The sequence below is a fragment of the Panicum virgatum genome, chromosome 1K, assembly GCF_016808335.1.
Source record: "Panicum virgatum strain AP13 chromosome 1K, P.virgatum_v5, whole genome shotgun sequence".
NCBI lineage: Eukaryota > Viridiplantae > Streptophyta > Magnoliopsida > Poales > Poaceae > Panicum > Panicum virgatum.
In genome coordinates, this window is record NC_053136.1 from 28,937,094 (window position 1) to 28,960,936 (window position 23,843).

Below are 23,843 nucleotides of genomic sequence, written 5' to 3' on the forward strand. Positions count from 1 at the left end.
ACTATAGGAGGGTTCAACTAACTTCCATTACAAGCATGGGGCTCACGAAAGCCATATTAAACAGAAATTTAAAGATTAATATATTTACATGCTCTCACGGAGTTCGATTACGATAAAAACATACTACAATGATGATGTCTTGCTCAATGACACCATCCCAGCCTCAACGACCTACTCCTCCCCCGCGCCTGAATCGGCGGGGTAGAAGTGACCGAACACCACTTCCAGTTCACCTGCAACTAGGGTTAGAAGCACCCTGAGTACAAACGTACTCGCAAGACTTACACGATTAAATAAACAATGTTCATGCAAAGGCTCAAGTAAAGGCTTTAGGGTTAAGTAATTATTGCATAAGCATGGGCTGTCTAGACTATCACCTAGCAAACTTAATTAATCTTGCCCAACCCCAAATAATTTTAGTTAATTAAGAGAGTAACATAATATATAATAAATCCTCGATATGACATGAATCCAAAGGCAACAATATTGAAACTCTCTATGAAGAATTCGACGAGCCAAGAGCTTACTCATATCCGAGAGCGCGACAATTCGAATTGATTATAACGTTTCAAGGGTGTACAACTTTACCCACACGACGCAAGGACCATGCGACTCACCCAACCGGCCAAAGTTGAATAAGGGGGTACTCGCGTCAACCGTTCCCAACATGGCTCAAGCGTTGAGGGTACGCCCAGCTTGCGCGTGGAGACTTTGTTTCTCCGGGGACATCTCTAAACTTTCCTACACATAGATCCACCCGGGGACACCTCTAAGCCTCCCTGCATAGCCCTTAGCCACGAATCGGGGACCGGGCCTCAATGATCAAGTTAAAGAAGGTAGTTGGCTCATCCATACTATTATATTGGATATGTGGTAGCACGAAAATGTGCTCAAGGCCGATGTCATTAACTCGGTCCTTAATCGATCCAAGCGGACTATACCCATGTGCCTTCATTCTCTAGGCCCTACCATTCCGCTCGAATCTCGGTACTACCACTTCACTAACCACCAAACCAGGCCAGCGCGATCAAGGGTAACCGGTAAATGTGATACTCCAGCTGTTCTTTCTAGTAGGCCAGATGAGTATTCTAAGCAAAGCTAAGCATCTAGTCAAGTTAAGTAATTAACTGACTAATATGTGACAAGGACATGGATAAACAAACCAAGGAAGGACAATGCATCAAAGTGGGTACAAGAATGCAATACATACATAATATACATATACCCAACATTACCCGGTGATATAACTAAACTAATCAAATTAAATAGGTGCAAGGAATTATGCTTAGCTGCTTACCTCGGCTAGCTTCGGGCTCAACCATGAAAGGGACTCCAGGCTCGGGCTCAACAGACTCGGTGGGCACCACGGGTTCGTCTTCCGACGATTCGGTCACTATAATACATGAATGCGATGCATGCATTAGTGCGATGCTATGCTTATGCATAAAATAAAATGCATGAAATGATATGTGCGAAAGGATATACACGAGATAACAATTTGGATATGCAACCCTGACAAAATCGGAGGTTCCGGAATTTCAAACCGGAGGTTCCGGTTTTAAGCACTTGTTAGGCCAAAACCGGAAGTTCCGGTTTCTAAAATCGGCGGTTCCGGTTTCAGCCGATCACTGGCGGACTGTCCGCTCCAAAGAGCCGGACCGTCCGCGACTTGACTTCGACACGGCGACCATGGCGCAGCGGCAGCACAGCCGTGTTCCGGCGGCAGAGCTGGGCCGGAGCGGGCCGGAGGAGGCGCGCACAGGGTGTTCCACGGCAAGGCGAAGCTCACCCCTGCGGCAGACGGCGAGGAACGGCGACGAGGCGGCGGCGCGACGGAGAGGAGCTGCGGCGAGCGGAGTAGCTCGCGGGGGGCTCTGCGTGGCGATGGAAGAGGCTGGGTAAGGACAGGAACGGGTCGAGGACGACGAGGAGATCCTTCTCTTGTGAGGAATCGAGCCACGACTCACCGGAGACGACGAATCGACGGCGAGGGCGGAGCTCGGACGGCGACGACAATGGGGGACGGGGAAGGAGCTAGGGTTTGGGCAAATGGGCGGGTCTAGAAGGACGAGGAGAGAGCGAGCAGATGGATAAGGACGCACGCGCGGAACGAGGATCGCCGACGCGTGGAACGAGGATCGCCGGCGGCGGGGGCAACGTGCGGCCAGGGTTTTTTTTCCCAACCGGTAACCCCAAACCGGAGCACTCCGGTTCCGGTAAACCGGACCGATTTGACCGGTTACCGGTAGAAACCGGTCAAATTTAAATTTGAATTCAAAAAACTCAGTTCAGCCGGTTCGTACCGGTATACCGGTCGGTTAGACCGGTTTACCGGGCGGTTTGACCGGTTTACCGGCCGGTTTGACCGGTTTGAATTCAAATCCAAATTTAAAATCGCATGTGTAACTGGTTTGGACCGGTATACCGGCCGGTTAGACCGGTTTATCAGGCCGTCTTATTTTTTCTTTTTCTTTTTTGTTTTAACTTTAAATGCCTGAAAAATATGTTAAACGAATGAATTTTTTAGAAAATTTGACACCATTAGATTCGTCGCACCTTGAAGTATTTTTAGGAATTTTTCATTTTTTGAATTCAAATTTGAATTTTGAATTTGGACCGGTTTGGTACCGGTCCAAACCGAAACCGGACCGGACCGGTTTGACCGGTAACCGGTCAAACCGGACCGGTTCCCACCGGTAAGGGGAACCCTGCGTGCGGCGCGCCGCGATTCGTGTTCTGCCCACCGGAGCAGAGTAAAATCGGAGTTTCCGGTTTTTGAACCCGAAGCTTCCGAAATTTCAATTTTTCCAAAACCTGGATGTTACCCTTCCAGCCTTTTCACCTTCGACGCCGACGGAGCGCTACACTACACCTGGCCGACTTGTTATAGAAAAAAAAACTAAAAGTATCTCAAATATCTGTAAAGCGAAAAATAGGAATATTAACCCAAATAAAACTAATTTAAATCGAGAAACACATGTTTAATCGCTCCCCCTAGCAACGGCGCCCCATTCCCACGCGCCGTCGCCGTCGCCGCCACGGCCATGGCTGCCGCCGCCTCCTGCTCCCGCCCGCCCTTCAGCCCCGCCGCGTCTCTACACCACCAACCCCACGACTCCCGCCGCTGCGGCTTCTCCCCGCTGCCGTCGCCGCCGCCGCCGCCGCAGCGAGCGCTCCTCTGGCGGCGGCCGCGGCGGCTGGCGCCCACCACGTTCTGCTCCGCTCCGTCGCTGCCCCGCCTGGGACGCGTCGGCTGGCCGCGCAGGGAGGGGAACGCCTGGCTGCTCTCGTTCCGCGGCGACACCGCCGCGGCGCCGGGCCCCGCGCTGGGGGTGGGGGACCCCTCGAAGGCGCTCTCCGCGCTGCTCCCGCTTGTCGTCGCCGCCACCGCCGTCGCGGCGCTCGGGAACCCCGCCACCTTCTCCTGGTACGGCACCTTGCCGCTTCAAGAAGGTTCTTGGACAACTAGCACATGGGGGCTGATTAGTTTATGATTATTTCGTAGGGTCTCAAAGGATTACTACGCGCCGGCGCTCGGGGGCATCATGCTGTCCATTGGCATCAAGCTCTCCGTCGACGACTTCGCTCTCGCCTTCAAGAGGTTCTTTTTTTTTTGCTCTTCCTCCAAATGTGATGGCAATATGCCCATATGGCATAGAATAGCTTCTCAAAGCTGATTTTTTTAGAGAGAAAAAATCAGCTGTTTTTCTCTCAAAGCTGAATTTTTCTGTTCCTGTGTCGTCCAGGCCTGTGCCACTCTCCATTGGTTATGCCGCACAGTACGTGCTCAAGCCACTACTGGGCGTGATGGTTGCAAAGGTATTCAGGATGCCATCAGCATTCTTCGCGGGCTTCATGCTTACTTGCTGCGTCTCAGGCGCTCAGCTGTCAAGCTATGCAAGCTTCCTCAGCAAAGGGGATGTGGCCTTGAGCATTTTATTGACAAGTTGCTCAACAATATCTTCGGTGGTCGTGACACCTGTTCTCACCGGATTGTTGATCGGTTCAGTGGTCCCGGTTGATGGAATTGCGATGGCAAAATCTATTCTTCAGGTAATGAATTGGTCAGTGATCAAGCAATGTATTTTGTGGTGTATGATCGTCATGTGCCCCGTCTTTGATTCTTTGTTTAATCATGTGACCCTGCAATTTCCTGTTTGACAGGTGGTGCTTGTTCCTGTGACGCTAGGCCTTCTCCTGAATACCTATGCAAAGGGAGTTGTGAATGTAATACAACCAGCAATGCCATTTGTTGCTATGGTGTGCACATCTCTGTGTATTGGCAGCCCACTTGCTATCAATAGGAGCAAGATCCTCTCTCCAGAAGGATTCTTCTTACTTCTCCCCATAGTTGCTTTCCACATTGTTTCATTTGTTGCGGGTTACTGGGTCTCCAAGTTGCCACAATGGAGGTGATTCTTAAATCTTGATATTCATTTTTGTCTTTTTTAATTTTTTATCTTGTTATTTTGCTAATTTTTGAGTGTCTTGATGCCCTTTTGCTAATTATTTTGCACTGTCTGCAGGCAAGAAGAGCCTGTTTGCAGGACAATTTCCGTTTGTACTGGGATGCAGAGCTCCACCCTTGCTGGACTTCTTGCGACACAATTTCTCGGAACCAGTCAAGCAGTTCCTGCGGCATGTTCTGTTGTCATCATGGCCATTTTTGGTTTGACTCTTGCATCATACTGGGGTAATGGCTCGCGAATAAGAGATGTTGCTGGGGGATTTTTACCACAAGCCACCGCAGCTGTGAGCCCGTGACAAGCAGCAGGATGCCGCATGGTGATTTTTCAATGGATCCCCTTGAGAGTGGAGAGACCAATTCCAGGAATTCATCTGCCAAATGAGACTGGAGCTACAATGAAGTCATCCTTCAGCACAATTTTGCATGAGGTACGCCATGGATACAAAAGAGAACTACAGATCGTGGGCTTTTTGATAATAAGGATCAAGGCGAACAACCTTATGAGAAGAACCACTTGTACAAGATGCTGAGTTTGCAGTCATACTCACATATCATACGGTATATTGTAGGTTTGGTTAGTTGTCTCTTACCAGCTCCTTGTAGATATAGATACCACTAGACACGATCGAGGATGCTCATATATTAGAGGTGTAGTGCAATACATATGTCTCTGCAATATCATTGGTGCTTACGCCCCATTGTTCTTAAAATGAATCCCACGATCAGATTTTATTTTTCTTTTCGGCAATGCCCTTTCTTTGCGGCGCGATGAACTCATACTCTTAAACAGTGGAGCATTATATCATGGCTAGAGCTTCGTTTTCTGCTTGAAATTGACATGTTTTCGCAGCCTCCATGATATGACATCTGGCGAATAGTACTTTGGCTGGATTAGGAAAAAAAAGTTGCATCTGCATTTATGTTTCTGTACAAAAAGAAAATGAAATTTAGTTTGTATAGTTCTTGAAATATCTGTAGGAAAAAAAACCTAAAGGAGAAACATCAGACTTGCTGCATCGTGTCCACCAGTCGCCATCTGTTGGGCATCAGCTACCGGGGCCCAATTACTGTTCGAATTCTTCTACGCTGATGGAGAGATGTCACAGTTGTCTGTTACGGATCTGTTCTCAGGTCCGTCTCACAATCACTGTCGTTTTTAGAAGGTCCAAGCCCGTTTTTTTTTCCCAGCTTGTTGCTGAATCTGGCTCGTGCGGGCGCGGACTGCTACGGCCGACAGGGATGGGAGATATTTCGGTAGTGTTTGGTTCTTGCGGGAACTGATCAAGGTGGAGATGGATAAGTTAACGGATAACGTTGTTTCGTGTTTGCTTCGAGTGCTCCGTAACACTACACCGTGGAATCGCATCCCGTGTAGTTCAAAGACGTTAAACTTCAGACCGTTGAGAGTTGAGACCTGAGAGCATGTGTCCAGTGATGCAACGGATTATGGTGTCGATTGCACCACTTTAGAGCGAGCTTGGATGGATGTTAAAATGTAGGCATGTCAAAATATGGCCATGCCAACCTTTTTTTACCAAAATTTTAGCAATTATAGAATAACACATAGTTAGATGAGCTATTTTTTAAATTTCAACTAAATGAGCATCAAAATTATAGGCTTCGGGTCTGTTTGGTTCAGCTGTAAATCGGCTGTGGTTTTTTAAAAAAGCCAACAGCTGAACCAAAGGCCGGTGAACGCCCAGCAGCTTGTCCCAAAGCAGATTTCACGTGGTGCAACTTTCACAGCCCCTCCGGACTAGCTTTTAGGGGCTGCGAGACAATGAAGTTAGAAAATACCCCACCGCGGCGTTCTCCAAGGCGTCTACCGGCTGAGCTCGTCTCTACCGCCCCGGATCCCCGACCGCCGGAGGTCCTTTCGTGGCTGCCTTTCCCTGCTGCGCTCCTGTCGGTGGCGCCTCCTCCCTCCATTTCTCTCGACTCCGACGAATCTTGCGCCCCTAGGCCTCGGGTGAGCGCTGTTGATCCGTGGAGGAAGAACAAGTTGACGAGTGGGGTCCACTGATTAGTGAAGAGGAAGAGAGTCGAGTAGGAGTGTTGTGTCTGACATGTGGGGTCTTCAAAAAGTTTTATTAAAAACCAAGTCAATTCAACCAAAAGGCTTTTAGCTTTTTTCACAATTCACAATCCACGGCGGGGTGTTGTGCATTGGTGAAGGCAAGGGTCTCCGAAGCAGCACTACTCGACCCATCCTCTTCATTTCAAACTTGATATTTCTTGTGTGGATGCTAATTAGAGGATTAAATATGATCTAACTACAAAACTAATTGTATAAATTGAGATTTATTCATGAATATTAAACATAATACACCATGAGCGCATATTTACTATAGCACAATATTATTAAATTATAAACTAATTAAGTTTGATCAATTCATCTCATGAATTAATTTCTCTATATAATTGATTTTATAATTAGTTTATATTTAATACTTGTGTCCAACATAGAATAGGACCGGAATTAAAATAAATGTGCAGAAGATAGGCGAAGACTTCCTGTGGGTGCATGGTGACCTGTCCTTCACATGAATGGCCGTGTTTGACTAGGGGTGAGAAAGTTTTCACAAAACTTTTTACAATTTTAACTACTAATTAGAAGTATTAAATGAAGTCTAATTACAAAATCACCTACACAATCATGATTACTGTAGCAGTACTGTAGCTAATGAGGCCTTTGACCGCATAATTGGAGAATAATTAAAGCATGGTTACTATAACATTACTGTATCTAATCATGTATTAATTAGACTCATTAGATTCGGCTCGCAAAATCTGTAAAAAGTTTTTTACAAATAAACTTTATTTAGTACTTCATGCATCGAAGAATTTTTTTACAAATGATTTGATCGCCGACCAGCGCAGGACATGGGCCCTGTTTGGTTCCCTGCGCTAGGGAGTACTAGAAAACTTTGACCGCTAATTACAGTATTAAATAAAGTCAGTTTACAAAACCAACTCCAGAACTCCTGTGCTAGGAACCCCGAAGAATCTAATGAGGTCTTTGACCGCGTGATTAGAAGATAGTTACTGTAGCATCACTATAGCCAATTATCAATTAATTACCGTCATTAGATTCGTCGCGAAAAATTATACTAATCTCTAAAAAAAATTTACAAATGGATTTTATTTTACACTCTATGCATGCGAGATTTTTTTCTCGACTTGTGTGCACTAGAAAAAAATCCAATAATTTTCTCTCACACCACTACAACCACCTGCTCTAACTCCAGTCATGCCAACAATATTTTTGTCTCGCACCCGTTCCAACTCCAGCGTGCCGAACGCGGTGTCGGCATTGACGCATTCACGCCGGCCTCCGCCTGCGTCTCCTCCGCTGCTACCCGCACGCACACGGCCTTGCTTTGCTGGTGCTGCGGCCCTTCTCCTTGTCCCTCTCCCTCCGATCTCCCCAATGGCGGATCCCGGCGGCGCCACCAACCCCTTCGCTTCCCCGTCCCCCGCCGCCGCCTCCTCGTCGTGGGACGACCTCCCCGACGACTTCTTCCTCTCCGCCTCCGTCTCCTCCCCTTCCGCTGCCCCCGCCCCCATCCCCTCCGCCTCGCCTCGCCCCGCTGCTACCCCCGCGCCCCACCGATCCGCCTCTCTCCCTCCCGCCTCCACCCCCGCCCCCGCCCCCGCCTCGGCCTCCGGTTCATTCTCCGATTCCCCGCGCCGCCGCGTGCCGCCGCCGTCGCACCACCCACAGCCGCAGCCGCAGCCGCAGCCGCCGCATCTCCTCCACCCCAGCTACTCCCTCCCCGCCTACCCCGCCGCGCCCTCCCGCTCCGCCGCCGCCGTCTGGCCCCCGCCCCCGGGGCCGCACCACGCGGGCTCCCTCCCGGAGTTCGCCGCCGCCCCGGCCTCCCGCGCGCACCGCCCGCCCGCGCGCGCCGCGCTGCGCGCCGACCACCCGCCCCCGCTCGAGCTGCGCCCGCGCCCGCCCAGGGAGTCGCAGGTCCGCGCGGCGCTCCGCGCGCTCGCCTGCTGCCGCGACCACGCGCCCTGCGGCGGCGGCCCCCGCCTGTGGGCCGCGGGCGAGGCCGGGGTCAGGGTGTGGGACCTCGCGGACGCCTTCCGCACGCCGCCGGCCCGGCAGCGCTGGGGCGACGAGGCGGCCGCGCCCTTCCGGGAGTCGCGCAGGACGCCTGCGGCGCTCTGCCTCGAGGCGGATCCCGGCCGCGGCGTGGTGTGGAGCGGCCACGAGGATGGACGGATCATGGGGTGGACCGCGGACCCTGGGCCGAACGTGGGGGAGTGCCTCGCGTGGGAGGCGCACAGTGGACCGGTCTTCGCGTTGACCGTCTCTCCCTACGGTAGTACTCCTTGACTTATAGACTCCATTTTCTGGCGATCAGTACTGTTTTGCAACACTCAGATATAGCTCTAGTTATCGTGATTATAGGAGGATCGTGGACATTTTGGCTACTTGGCTTTGCATCTTTAGGATGAGAATTGTTTCTCCTTCACCAGAGGGTCTGTCTTACTGTAAGAAAACATAATGCACAAGTATAATTGGTTCAACGTACACATAGAAAATAGTTCCACATATTGAAAATAAATCTTCCTCACTGGTGTTGTGGAGCTATAACCACGAAAGAGCTCTATTTTTTCCGCTCTGGCTATACTCAGTTCCTCGATCTTTCTCCAGACCAGTCTTTTGTCTTACTTCTTAGCAGTTGCCGGCATTCTGTTACATTTACCTTCCCGTTTGCAGTACCATATGCTGCCTTTTTATTTTAATGGTGTGATGAAATATTATGGCTTATTGTTAGGTTAAGTACACTGTTACTGGATTTACCAAATGATGAATTGACCTTTGAATAAGCAAATGCCTACTATCACCGGGGATGTATGATTCATCAACTGAAATGTGAACAAGCATTGCAAACTATCTAGATCATGTTGTGGTCTCTATAAAACGAGATCCAACCTTGGGGGAACTAGGTGTTTTTTCATTAAGAAGAAGAAATAGGTACTCAAATTTGAGTTTAAGAAGACTTGAACCTGGGTGGTTGGGATGGACAGCCACATCTCGACCCTACAGCTGAGCTTGGTTCACTTCATTATTGTGGTCTCTGTGTTGGTCCAGTGATAAAGCCCCCCCTCTCCCCCACTCTAACACTTGGGTTTTAGGGTCGGAGTGGCTAGAGGGGGTGGTCTAAGTTGGTATCAGAGCCAGGTCCCGGGTTCGAAACCAACCGGCCACGCATTTCTTCCGCTGCGCGATTTCCCCTGCGGGGTTCGCTGAGACCAGCAGCCAGCAGCCACAGGCGCGGCGCGGCTCGCTCGCCGTAGGGGGAATGTTGGTCCAGTGATAAAGCCCCCCTCTCCCCCACTCTAACACCTGGGTTTTAGGGTCGGAGTGGCTAGAGGGGGTGGTCTAAGTCTCTGTCATTCAGTACATATATTTAGCTGCTTGTTATCAGAATTGAATTATAGCAATAACAAGTAATTTGAACGTCAGTTATTTATATTAGGAATTGTATAGCCATGTACCTGTTGTGCATTGTACACCAAGCCATGTTGGCTATATATATTAAAGTCAATCCCCTAGACACCCCCAGTCACCCATCCAACAGTGTGTGGCTTTTCCCGATTGCTTTCCACCTTTCTACAATTTACATTTTAAGCACCACTCTATAAGACAAAAGGACTTCTAATCACTTCATGTGGTTGAAGTGTTGGTGTCTTATAATTTTTTAATTCAGGAAATGTTGTACTATAGCACTCAAAGGTCTTTACTATAGCACCGTGCCACCAAATATTCTTGGTCCACTTTAATGGCACCAAAAGTTCTCCCGGTCATGTCATCCTCATATTTTTTCCAGTTTAACGTTTTGGGATAAATAGTTTTCTTGAGATCTGTGAAAACCTTCAATATAATCCTTTCCTAAGTTCTTTTCTAGTTCTCATGCATTCCTTCTCCCTTGCTTCCATGGTTCTTAAGGCGTCGCCTAGGCGTCGCCTAGGCGACGCCAAGGCGTCAAGGCGCTCAGGGAGGCCAAGGCGTCGCCGACGCCCAGCCAGAAGAGAGGAAGAGTAAGGGGAAGGAGCGACCGGGATGAGGTGTCCATGGTCGCCTTACCATAACAGCAGCAAAGTGAGAGAGGGAGGGAGGGAGAAGGGGGAGGAAGAGGAGAAACAGCTTCCTGCTAGCTCTAGCGTCGATCCGACGGACAGCAGCCATCTGGAGAGCGTGAGGAAGGGAGGGAGAAGGGAGAGGAAGGGAAGGCTTCCCTGCTAGCTCTGGCGGCTGGCGCGGATCCAGCAGGCAGCGGCTCACCTGGAGAACTTGAGGGAGGGAGAAGGGAGAGGGAGAGGAGGGGGAAGCTTCCTGCTAGCTCCGGTGAGGGAGGGAGAAGGAGGGAGAGGGCGAGGGCGAGGAGGGAGAGGAGCGGAAGGCAGCCGCCGCGCGCCGGCAGTGACTCGCGAGCAAAGGGTGGGCAAGTTTGAGAGTGTTCGGGAGAGGGGAGCTAGGTCAGGCCTGTTGGGGATGTGGGGTGGTGCTCGGGCTTTTAGTGGGCTGGGCCAAGTTGTCTCCTTTCTCTTATTCTTTTTCCTTTTCTCCCTTCTCCTTCTCTTTTTTCTTTTTCTCCCTACATCCTGCTGCTATAAGGCGTCGCCTAGCTCGCCTAGGCGTCCGCCTAGGCGTCGCCTCGCCATGCCGACGGGGTCGCTCGCCGTGCCTCGCCTTAACGCCTTAAGAACATTGCTTGCTTCTAGACTGACAAGAACCATCCCCTCCCTTCTGTTGCTACTTCTCAACATTGATCGTCATCTCTGAACATATAGTTTGTTAGCATCTCTGCCTCTATCTGTCGGTGGTAAGCTATTGTCATCCACTAGCACCACAAGTCTATGTCTCTCCTCTTTGGTGAGCCTCTCACTTCATCTATTGTGCTTCTTAATCAACCAGAGGCTTGTTCTCTGTCCTGTTCCATTTGGCAATTGGCACAACCTTTGCTCGTATAGGTTTGCGATGCAGTCCTCAGTGAGAAAGATGGTGAAGTATGACTGTATGAGATTGACGTGGGTCGTGCTCTATGGTGTTTGAGCCCAAATGCAGTTTGTTGCAATGTGAAATGCCACTGTCTCAATTCTTCATTGCCTTTTCAAGTAATGAAATTTGGGCGTGGTCCCTGCTGTGGAGAAAAACTGTCCCAATTCTCAGTTTGTATTCGTGGCTGGCTGACATGCCCCCTTGCTGCTGCATTGTCAATTGGCTCTGATCCAGGATACCATTGCCATGATGAGCAGAGCCAATGCTCACATTTTACTCATACAGGTTGCATTCCAATGCTCCTTTATCGGACAGTGTATCCATTCAGGCAATCATGAGTAGAGCTGCCAATTTTTTCATCTCCCTAGCTACAGCTCTTGATGATGTGTAAGATGTTTGTTTCAAATATATAATTTAGTTTGGGGTTTGGAATAGTCTAACTTCATTAATTACATAAATCTTGTGCTGCTTGGTCTGTGTGCATAGTGTACTCGTGCTACTATTATTGAATGGAGGGAGTAGTGTTTCCTGCAGTTAAACTTAAACTTATCTCTTTGACAAAACCATATGAACTCATGCAATACTGATTTTTATTGCTTGTTTTATAGGTGATTTGTGGTCTGGGTCGGAAGGGGGAGTAATCAAAGTATGGTATGGAGAAGCGATTGAGAAGTCACTCGTTTCACAGAGAGAAGAAAAGCGTAAGACCTCCTTTTTAGTTGAAAGATCATCCATTGACCTTAGAGACATGGTCAGTGATGGAGGGGCCTGTCCCTTGCCTGCCGTAGATGTAAAACTTCTATTGTCTGACAATTCTAGATCAAAAGTATGGAGTGCTGGTTACCTCTCATTTGCACTCTGGTACACTTCATGTGTTCATTTATCTTGTTGCATTTGGTTGACATTAGCCCAGCTATTTTATATTTGTAAAATACTTTTATGTATTTTTCTATGCAGGGATTCTCACACAAAGGAGCTTCTAAAAGTGTTCAATATTGACGGCCAAGTTGATACCCGTTTTGACATCTTATCTTCTCAGGATCCATATAGCTATGAAACAAAGCAAACCTTATTCTCCTCTCCAAGGAAAGAGAAAACTCGTAGTCCTGTTGGTTTCTTGCAGAGATCACGAAATGCTTTTTTGGGAGCAGCTGATGCAGTCCGGAGAGTTGCTGTTAAAGCAGGTTTTGGAGACGACACTCGAAGAATAGAAGCATTTACAATGTCGGCAGATGGGATGATCTGGACAGGATCTGCGAATGGCTCTCTTGCCCAATGGGATGGCAGTGGTAATCGTTTGCGAGAGTTCATGTATCACTCATCATCTGTTCAATGTATTTGCAACTTCAGAACAAGATTATGGGTGGGTTACATGGATGGTAACATCCAGCTGTTGGACCTTGAAGGCAACTTGTTAGGCGGATGGATTGCACATAATAGTCCAATTCTGAGTATAGCTGTTGGAGGTTCATATATCTTTACATTGGCTGGTCATGGGGGAATCCGCGGATGGAATTTGTCATCCCCCGGGCCTCTTGACAGCATTTTGCTTTCAGAGTTGATTGAGAAAGATGTGTCATACAAAAGTTTTGAGTATATGAAAGTATTAGTAGGTTCTTGGAATGTTGGGCAAGAAAAGGCATCCTATGAATCTTTAAGAGCTTGGCTCAAACTCCCAACACCAGAGGTTGGGGTGGTTGTAGTTGGATTGCAGGAGGTGGACATGGGTGCTGGTTTTCTTGCAATGTCTGCTGCCAAAGAAACGGTATACATGTCATATTCAGAAACTTAGCTTTTTCTTATTTATTAAATAATCATTATTTCTGCTAATCATATGAAGATATTTATGCTAACCGTCATAAAACATAATCTGAACATATATCCTATGTACTGGTCTAGCTTTTCAATTTTATGTAGAGTTTCCCAAATTCTCTGTGACACAAGGCAATTGGAAAGGGGATGTTTGATTATTACCTGTTTAGGAACTCATCCCTTGTTAACATTTTCCAGAATGTTGATAAACATACATTTTTTTAACAAAATAAATTGCCTAACGTATTTACTATTTGTAATGCTAAGTTCCTTGTATCATTTCTAATACCTTTAGGTAGGGCTAGAGGGTAGTCCAAATGGAGAGTGGTGGTTGGATGTAATTGGCCAGATTTTGAAGGGCCACTCCTTTGTGCGTGTTGGTTCGAGGCAGATGGCTGGATTAATCATTGCTGTATGGTAATCTGTTTAGGACCTGTCCTTTTTCCTTGATCTGAGTATCCGACTGTAATCTCTTTTTTTCTTCCTGAAACTGTTCAATTTCTTCTTTCTTCAGGGTCAGAATAAATCTTAAGCAGTTTATTGGAGATATTGACAATGCGGCAGTGGCATGTGGATTAGGGCGAGCAATCGGCAACAAGGTGCTCATGTTATTTTATTAATCCCCCCCCCCACACACAAAAAGAATAAAAAATAAAATAAATCGTTGGTATTAAATATCCTAGGAGTACTGTTTACAAGTAAAGGTAACAATTAAATGTGCTTATACATTCAAGTAACCATTTCAATAAGCAATCGTTCTGCAAAAGTTACTTTTAGTGACTCAGCTAATGCTATATGATCTAATTTGTTTCTTGTTTTTTAAAATCTGAGGTCTACGAAACAATATGTTAATATGAATCCTCTTTCATGTATTCCATTTTCAGGCATTTTTTGTTTACTTGTTTCTTGACAAATGTTTTCTTAAAGTAACTTTCCAAAGTTTGAATAATTCAAGATATTTGTGGTTGCTGCTCAGCTGCATGCCTGAATTTTGTTAAAGAACCTTTCTGGTGGAGGGGAGAAAATATTTTTTGTTGCTTTTTGGGGTATGTAGGTAGCATCACAATTTTAGTAATTGCAATGGTTATCATTTTACTCAAGAGGCTTGTAAATTAACCAAGTGTAATTTATTGGGGTTGGCGCCATGTGGTGCATAATATGGCGAGCTCATACAAGTTTCCAAGGGATAAATGGATCAGACTTGGGACTTGGGAGGACCATCATATCATATGATGGATAACATGATGTTAGTGTCCCAATACATTTTTTATTCTTATACATTGATCCTTTATCCAACAGTTCGATGTTTCAAGCTGTGTTATTGCAGGTTTATAGATGCTAGGCAAGGCGGTACAGTCCACCTAGTAGTGCCTATGTCTAGCTAGGCAATTGTATTTCCAGGTGCTTAGAGCAATGCCATGTTAGTGGAGAAAATTGGGCATGTTGAGGCTGATTGGTTTGGTGCCAAAATTTGCCTTGCCAAAATTTTGGCACTCATTTGGTTAGAATCCAAAGAAGTAGTCCACCTCACAAAGTACTTGTCAAGATTTTGGCAAAAAACATCTTGCCAATATTTTGGCCTGCCCTATTTTGGCAAGGCAAATTTTAGCACCAAACCAATCAGGCTCGTTAAAACAAATAATTTGACATTAAGATCATGCATTCCATGAGTTCCATGACTATAGTTCATCTTTCTCCATCTCCAATTATCCCACTTTCATACATAGATCAATGCCTTAAAGTAGTCTAGGTGGAAAATGAAAATGCCTTGGTGCATCCTTTTGAAACAGAGGTTATATTTGAGTTTCCACTGGAAATGCCCCTATTTATAAAAAATAAATAATCAATGCGGTATATCGTGTTCTGTATCTTGTCTACTGAGTTGTGCTTTGTGCATTTTCAGGGAAAGCACGCCTACTTTTGATACACTGAGAATTCCCCTGCATTAACATGTGACTATAACTCTTTATGTTAGGACGATAGTTTTAATTGAAACGCAAATAAATCATTTTTAACCACCTTGTTACAACATAGAATAGGTTTTCTTGCACTATCAATGGGTTAGTTTATAGTTTACTTATCTTTGATGCATCTGATTATTTCAGGGAGCAGTAGGATTGAGAATGAGAATACATGATAGAAGCATTTGCTTTATAAATTGTCATTTTGCTGCACATATGGAGGCTGTGAGCAGACGGAATGAAGACTTCGACCATGTATTCAGATCAATGACATTTTCTTCCCCTTCCAATGGATTATTGACAACATCAGGTGTTTATGCATTCTTCTCATTAACTTCTCTGCATTAGCTTATGGCCTTTCAAATTTGTAAAGGTATTGTGCAACCTTTGCGAATCACATTAAGCAATTATTATTGAAATTAATATTGTATCTTGTATACACTTTGTTTTCACAGTTTCTGGTTCTGCTGCTCAGCCTCTTCGAGGAGAAAATGTATGCTGTTAGTCATCTTCATTATTTTGTTAGTAGATAGAGTTATTACTTTGCAGGACCCATATTGTGTGATTGTAAACAGGGTATCATGTTGTGATGACAGGGATCAAGACTCCCCGAGTTGTCAGATACAGACATGATTGTGTTTCTTGGTGACTTCAATTATCGGCTTTCTGATATTTCTTATGATGAGGCAATGGGCTTGGTTTCCCGGAGACGATTTGACCGGCTGAGAGAGAATGATCAGTTACGGGCAGAAATGAGATATGGGAGAGTCTTCCAGGGGTTACGTGAAGGAGAATTCAAGTACCCCCCTACTTACAAATTTGACAAACACATAGCAGGCTTATCAGGTATAATATAAAACTATCTCTTTGAAATCATAGTTACTGTAGTGGGTTAATTACAATTGTTACTAACCTTGGAGGATTGAGAAGATGAGATCTCCACTAGTGGAGGTAGGCCATATGGGCCTCTAGTATTATGGGCTTTAACAACATTAGCATGAGCTATGCATTTCAATAATATGTAAGTAGGGAGTCCCTAGATGCAAATTAGCTGATAATAGTCCTAGACAATGTTCTTACGGCATTAAGGCGAGTTGTGGCGAGTCACCACCGCCTAGCCGCCTAGGTGGGCTAAGGCGACGCCTAGGCGGGCTAAAGCGCCTAGGCAGGCCAAAATAGGGGAGCGCCTTGTCGCCTAGGCGACGCCATAAGAACATTGGTCCTAGATCTTCTGAGGCTCTTCTTTTTAGGCTCTTCACTTTTTTTTCCTTACAGGGTATGATAGTAGTGAGAAAAAGCGCATTCCAGCCTGGTGCGATAGAATTCTATATCGAGACAGCAGGGCTAGTTCGAATATTGAGTGTTCTTTGGAATGTCCTGTGGTTGGTTCCATATCAATGTAAGTTGATTATGTCACAGTATATAATGCTGTTACATACATGCTGTCAATTAATTTGTCTTTTTTTTTTGTAGGTACGACTCTTGCATGGAAGCAACAGACAGTGATCACAAACCTGTAAAATGTGTGTTTAATTTAGATGTTGCTCATGTTGACAAGCAAACACTGAGGCAGAAATATGGGGAAATAATGACTTCAAATAAGAAAGTGCTGTACTTGCTTCAAGGCTTGGAGGCTTTCCCTGAAGTAAATATTAGCACTAACGATATCATTCTGCAAGATCAAAACCTTTCTGTTGTGAAACTTCAAAACAGAAGTACAAAAGAGTTGGCTTGTTTTGAGATCATTGGTCAGACACCAAACTCGTCTGGCACACCTTTTTCAGGTTTCCCTTCTTGGCTGAAGGTAGGTTACTGCTTTGTCTCTACTAGACACAACAGAAAGTATGGTAGCTTGTTTTTTTTCAAAGATTTAGCTATGCTCAACTAAGATGGTGGTAAGATTAAGTAACTGAACGTCAATCTGCAAGTCTTATTATATCAAGGCTTTCAATGACATGTCTAGCATATTATTGCTGAAGTGGTAATTGAGCTGGCCGAGTTTTTATTTGTTTTCCAATTAATGTTTGTTCGATGCCATGAGCTTAATGATATGAGAACTGAAAAGGCACACTTTCACTGCAGGTTTCTCCAGCAGTTGGAGTAATTTTTCCAGGACAATCAGTGGAAGTGACATTGCAACATGGGCAACTACGAAGTCAGGACTATCTTACGAGCACTTCAGGGAGTAGTCCTGGAGCTGGCCAAGAAAAGGATGCGACGCTGCTGGTGATGGTGATGGTGACTGGAGTGTACTCGACAGCCGTGAGAGATCACAAGATACATGTACAGCACCGTAGCCGCAGGGACGCATTTCCGTCAAGAGGTTATAACTTTGCGGATCGATTCTTTGGTTGAGCATGGTTGTGAAGCTAGTTTAGTTTCTGGATCAGAGAGTTCAGAACTACCTGTCGTGTGATGATGCATAGCTGATTTTTCTTTTCATTCAAGTGTGCATAGAAATTGAGTGTAGGAAAACAAATCTTATTGTGCATATAAATTGAGTGTTGCATAGAAATTGTATTTTTGGAAAAGAATAAGTTATGAGCAAGTACGGCGAAACAAACTGCAGAGCCGTTGTTTTCTGAACTACTCGGTCTGAAATGAGCATGGTGTGCAGAGGCGGCTTCATGCTGTGGGAGATAGGGAGAAAAGGGGGCAAGTACGAGATATCTGCATTAGCTGCTTTTCCTGAAATAGTCCTTAAAAACTTGTGTACCAAAAGCTTCGAGAGCCAAATGTCCGACGTGAGAACACACACGTAGAGAGATCTATATCGGTGACCAAATTTTAACCCTCAAGCCGGTCGGCATCGGCTGCTAGAAGGAACAGACTTTCCTTCATCTTCAACCTCCAGTAGCTCCGTATCGCTTCCAAAACTCCTGACCTCGGAACAACGGGACCGGGAGAAGAGTGCCCTGGAGATTGGGGGGTCCAAGAGTTTGAGAAGCTAGAAATGGTTTTGATTTAACTCTAAAAAAAGAAATGGTTTTGATTGGACGACGTTGAGGTGACTAAATTAGATTCAGATTCAACCAAGAAATATACTATAGCAGATCCAACCAAGAGAATAGATTAGAATATTCATCTTTTAACCCGTCCAAGCTGCCCCAAGTGCAGTGACATTGACGGATGCAAGCGCTACTATATTACGCCAGTTTCTATAAAATTTGTGAAAATATATCAGATTCAGATTTGTACAATGGTTTTAGTTCCCTGGAGACCTAATTTAATTGTTTTTTTATCTTTGGACGTGTTAACGCCTGGATGACAAATGATATGCTTTCTAATGAGGAATGCGACCTGCGCACACATGAGAAAACAGAGATTAAGATTGCTACATTAAGAATATGCAACTAAAATTGTAATACACCATCCGGAATGTGAAGATATGGCCTTTGCACAAACATAGAGAAAAAGCATGAGTTCACATCTCATACGGTTTCAGAATTCAGACCGAGTTAACAAATTTTGCTCTTAGAGGGATGCAACATATGAAATTTGTAGCAAAAATACTCGAAACTTCTGTGCACCATCTGAGTTATAGAAAAATTAGTCAAAAAGGTACCCGAGGTAATTGACCCCGACAACCATGAAATACAGATCATTCAAAGCAATACAAATGGTCGAACTGATGAACTGCAAGAAGATGTATTCTTTTTAGAGTAAATCGCACCCACCATACAACAACTTGTCGGGCAGGTGCAAATTGGTCCAACAACCTGTAAAATGCTCAATTTAGTGCAATAACTTGATAGGTGGGTGCAGATCGGTCCAACAACTTGTAAAATGCCTAATTTAATGCAATAACTTGGAAAATAGGTGCATTCACAGTCCAAATATTACACGGCAATGTAACTAACACAATGTCTCAATAAAGAGTATATTTATGTTAGGACAAATTATTAAATATTATTTGACCATTAATTTTTTGTGCTGCGCCTACGTGACAATGTATTTGTCCAGGATAAAAACCCTCACTGTTTAGAAATTAATATTATGTCTTTAAATTAATTATTTTTGTATAGTGATTTAATTTTAATTAAAACTATTTAAATTGATATTAAATATTAAAAAAACACCCTCACCGTCGTTTTCGATATGTTTGATTATATGCACTGTTAAACTAAAAAAGCCAATACATTGATACAAACTATTAATACCTTTTAGGAGCTTGGTTCATATATTTTTAAAGCCTCATATATTCATTAGAAAGGAAAAATGAGCTAAATAAACCAAAACAAACATGAGCATTGTTGAATACATGAGGAGAAGCGCAGAAGAAACCTAAGGTTTCAGTGTCTCTCTTACCGACTTCAGTGTTTGAGTGATGCTAATGGTGTAATTCTAAAATTTATTTGCATTTGAACTAATAAAACATTGTACATAGTTGAAAAGCAACAACCGGATCACCATCAATAATTTCCATTTATAAAATTTAAGAATTATTAGCGTTCATCTACTTTGCTTAATATGTTGCTGTTGTAATGGTGGTTAAATAATATATTATTTTTAATAAAACCATAATTAATTTATTCTGAGAAGAAAATTATTGGCGTCCATTGCGACACAAAAAATCTACGATCAAATAATACGTTCCGACATGAATATACTCTTTATTGTGACGTGATGTTAGAAAATATATTTTCGTGTAATGTTTGGACTTTGAATGCACCAATTTACCAAGTTATTGCACTAAATTAAGTATTTTCTAAGTTGTTGGCTCAATCTACACCCAGCTATCAAGTTATTGTACTAAATTGAGCATTTTACAAGTTGTAGGACCAATTTGCACTCGCCTGCCAAGTTGTTGTACGATGTGTGCAATTTACTCTTCTTTTTACCGATGCCTTGCAAGAAAATGTCTTGCAAGAACGGATGACCCAACATGGTCGCAAGTGCAGCAGCAAGGTTGACTAAATTCAAGACCTGCAAGAAAATGTCTTGCAACAATTGATGACCCAACATGGTAAATCCACAAATGCAGCACAACAAGGTTGACTAAGTTCAAGACCTGCAAGAAAATGTCTTCTATTTTTTTTATTCTGATCTTCAAAGTTCCACAAGAGCAATGATGAAAATAGTTCTTGATACTTTTAACACTCTTCAAATAACTGGAGTAGCAAGCAGAAGTGCTCCTTTGAATCCGCAGTCGTGTATTTTTTCTTGTCTTATGAAAGATCACCATTTTGTTTTTTGGGAATATGCAAGTGAGCTGCGTATCTTTGTATTAGATAGAAATGAATTGTCTCCTGCTAGGAATCGAGTCCCTGCTTGTGCTGTTTGTCTCCACTCTCCACCAAGGTGAAGCTGGTACCATCAGTCAATGATCTGGGCAGCCGCCGACGGTATCTGCAAGTTGGCATGTCCCAGGATTCTGAACCAGACTTGCTTTGAGTACGAGCAGCTTGCGAACAGATGGTCAAATATATTTCAGGCTCCTATTCACTGAGCAAGCAATTGATGTGGCTCTAATCCGGCGATCATCCGTCCAGAGTTGTCGCCGCAAAACAAGCCACATGAAGAGCTTCACCTTGAGCTATGCACAGGCCTTCCAGTTTCACAGTTGCTTGGCTCCATCGAGCTAAACGGAGCCGAAGAAGCACACTCTCAAGACTGAATTCGATGTGGGTTCCTATGAAGCCGTCCAGCGCTATGGATTGGACACAGTGACGAAGATATAACCATTGTTTTTGTAAAATAAGTGAGAAGAATCATTTATAAAAGTGACCTAAGACATCAATTGATTTTTCAAAATCACCGCTTTGTAATATCATTTAATGTCTTAGATTACTTGTAGAAATTATTCTTTTCTGCAAGTAGTTTATTTCCTAGGGAATTTAGGGCATCAATAGTGTGGGAAATAGAGGGGGTCTTAAGCCCTTACAGGCGACCTCATACATAACAACAGCAGGTCTTAAGGAGGCCCTAAGGTCAAAAAAGTTAGAACCCGACCATAAGCTTGAGACCCGACCTCAAGGAATAAACAAGTCACAGAAAGCACATGAGGACCAATCCGAGGCAGCAGTGGTGGAGATTCTCAGAGAAAGGACGAGTGGATGGAGTTGATAGGATTTTTTTAATTAAACATGGGTCCCACCTTAGAGGCAACGTGAGACCTTAAACATAAGGCTGGGAGACCTTATCACCCATGGGTCCCACCTTAAGGTCCACCCCACCCTTATACACTATGGATGCCCTTATACTATATACATGGGTTGGGCTTTCTACCTCAAGCCTGTCAAAATCAAGTTCCATGTTAGACATCAGAGAAGAGACATGCGAATACAAAGGTTACAGCCAATATTTCTTGCATGTACTATATGCTAATGCTACATGTACCATGCATGGTCCCACTATCATCAACTGCTATGTCCTACGGTGGATCACAATTGATGCACATGGTGAGTTTAATTACCACTAGACTAGGTGCAACACTGAAGGGAGGTTTATAGCTCTATATATGTGTGTGTTCTAGAGCCGAGTAGAATTGGTTGAAGTTCCAGTTGGGGCCTAGAAGGTGAGCCAGGAAAAGGAAGAGAAGTTTCTAAGAACACTAGGGATAGGAACATGAAGGAAAGCATAATCTCCATTCATGTCTGACATTGGATATGGAGATTTGGTTTCATGTTTTCCTGATGCCTCCTATTCCTAAGGCTCTTAGATTCTCCTTCCATTTCCTCAAGGCTTGCGAGATTAACATTAGGTGGATAAATAGAGGATACAAAGGCAATATATTTAGAAGGAAAATATCATGTTGGTTGTAAGCCAGGAAGAGGGAAGAATGAGATGGCCTGAGAGCAATGGGAATGGGAACATGGAGGAAAGCTAAACTTGTTTGTATTCTCCTCCAACAATGGAGGTAGAATTTGGTTTGAGCTTTCCCAATACCTCCCATTCCTATTACTCTTGAGCACTCCTTCCTCCTTTTTTTCTTACACTGTTATTTCATCCACAGAAAACAAAGGAATGCATGCTCATTTGAGGATGATGAGATAATCTTAGCAATGAGCCAGGGAAAGGAATCATAGGGGGGACTTAAGAGTGATGGGCGTCGGAACATTCAAGAAAGCATAAGCTTTCCGGTTCCATGTTTGGAACTGGAGGTTAAGATACTATTTTGAGCTTTCCTAATGCCTCCCACGCCTACCATTCTTTGGTGATCTTTCCTCTTCCTCTTTGTTCATACAACATTCAAGGAAGGCATTGTGAGTTTGACATGATTGATGGTGTAGCTCTTACATTGGAATCTATTAGAATAGTAAAACTAACAAAAATTATATATCTAGGCCTTGGTATACTTAACAATTAGCTATTAACTGTTTACTGTGCATCACATGAATCAATAATATGACAGCTAGATGCATAGTTATGAGATAGTTGTATGATGTAAGAAACTAGCACCGCTTTGACTATTACACATTTTCAATAGAAGGCAAATATGTAATGAATGATGCAGGTAATTTCTAACAGTAGTTAGCAACCATCCTATGAAGTTATTTAAAGCTTATGAATTGTTACAATAGTGACAATTACATTTTCCTTTGATTTAAAAAACGGTGAAAATCAGTATGGAGTGATAATACAACAGCAAATGGCTGGACCCCTTCCCATCTGCTGAACTTCTACAATAAATAAAATGACGCAATTAGCCCTATAGAACTCAAAGTAAGAACCAAATAAAGCTACAATATTGTACTCTTTGAATTAAGCCAATTTTTTCTTATACCAACATCCATATTGGGTCCAAAAAATTATGTCGATCTGTTCTGATCTTCCAAAGGGTTTTAGTTATTAGTTTCTGTCTTTCTACTAATGAATGCATCCCATCACACTAATTCCTTGAGCAGACACATGCACTGCTAAGGTAAATGCATTGCTATGGTACTGAAGATAATTGAGGATGGCAAGGCTTGGACTTATGCAGGTTTCATGCATCTTCATAAGTTTTTCCCAGAGGCTCTTAGCGTAAGGTCGCAAAATTTGTTGCATGTAATAGCTTAATCGCTTGGGACCTTGACTTGGTTAAAGGAGCTCGCCATCGCAAGCTCCTTTGAACCTGTTGTATTCTCTTTTCCTCCTCTTAATGAAATACGTGCTTAGGCACGGTCGCGCAAAAAAGCTGGTCTCTACAATCTAGAGTGGCTTTCATGCTCAATACATGCATGACCAAGACATGCCGACGTGTTTTGATCTTCCAAGTCTCAAGGGATTTTAGTTCTGTTTTTATAGTTTAACCAGTTTCGAAAATATGTAAGCAGAAGAGCTCCTTGCAAATGTATATATTGGAATGAAAATAAAACTGATGTCCTTTAAGTTCCTATGTACAGAACGCAATCCTTTCATTGCTTCAATTCAACGCATTTGACTTTGGTTGCACATCAACAATTCTAGGTTTTTGATAACCAGCAATAATTTTCCTTTACGGAGGAGCAGGTTACCCATTAGAAAACATGAAAATAGAACCTAGAAGTTAATTTTTATAAAAAATCCAAGAGAATTCCCACCTGAAGGCCTCTATTTCTCCCCATTTTCCTTTTTTATTTTTGAGTTCATGGCTCAGGTCAGTAGGTTAATCATGTTTACA

General features: G+C 44.1%; 2 protein-coding genes across 2 annotated transcripts; both read left to right on the forward strand.

Moving 5' to 3' along the window:
• The first annotated feature begins 2,974 nt into the window (after positions 1-2,974).
• On the forward strand, positions 2,975-5,273 carry LOC120701543 (probable sodium/metabolite cotransporter BASS3, chloroplastic). Its single transcript, XM_039985553.1, has 5 exons — positions 2,975-3,427; positions 3,506-3,601; positions 3,747-4,053; positions 4,165-4,412; positions 4,527-5,273. Exons 1-5 carry the CDS (start codon positions 3,045-3,047, stop codon positions 4,762-4,764), a joined length of 1,272 nt encoding a protein of 423 aa, XP_039841487.1. The 5' UTR covers positions 2,975-3,044; the 3' UTR covers positions 4,765-5,273.
• Positions 5,274-7,792: 2,519 nt separating this feature from the next.
• On the forward strand, positions 7,793-17,848 carry LOC120701555 (type II inositol polyphosphate 5-phosphatase 15-like). The gene is made up of 11 exons (XM_039985559.1): positions 7,793-8,799; positions 12,095-12,347; positions 12,444-13,251; positions 13,594-13,715; positions 13,813-13,897; positions 15,404-15,569; positions 15,715-15,752; positions 15,856-16,105; positions 16,535-16,658; positions 16,733-17,063; positions 17,342-17,848. Exons 1-11 carry the CDS (start codon positions 7,899-7,901, stop codon positions 17,612-17,614), a joined length of 3,351 nt encoding a protein of 1,116 aa, XP_039841493.1. The 5' UTR covers positions 7,793-7,898; the 3' UTR covers positions 17,615-17,848.
• The last annotated feature ends 5,995 nt before the right edge of the window (positions 17,849-23,843 follow it).

Bases quoted from the DNA above. Each gene is read 5' to 3' on its own strand.
- LOC120701555 (XM_039985559.1), top strand. From the start codon at position 7,899: ATGGCGGATCCCGGCGGCGCCACCAACCCCTTCGCTTCCCCGTCCCCC. The intron at 8,800-12,094 runs GTAGTACTCCTT...CTTGTTTTATAG, and splicing joins GTTGACCGTCTCTCCCTACG to GTGATTTGTGGTCTGGGTCG. The intron at 16,659-16,732 runs GTAAGTTGATTA...TTTTTTTTGTAG, and splicing joins GTGGTTGGTTCCATATCAAT to GTACGACTCTTGCATGGAAG.
- LOC120701543 (XM_039985553.1), top strand. From the start codon at position 3,045: ATGGCTGCCGCCGCCTCCTGCTCCCGCCCGCCCTTCAGCCCCGCCGCG. The intron at 3,428-3,505 runs GTACGGCACCTT...ATTATTTCGTAG, and splicing joins AACCCCGCCACCTTCTCCTG to GGTCTCAAAGGATTACTACG. The intron at 4,054-4,164 runs GTAATGAATTGG...CCTGTTTGACAG, and splicing joins TGGCAAAATCTATTCTTCAG to GTGGTGCTTGTTCCTGTGAC.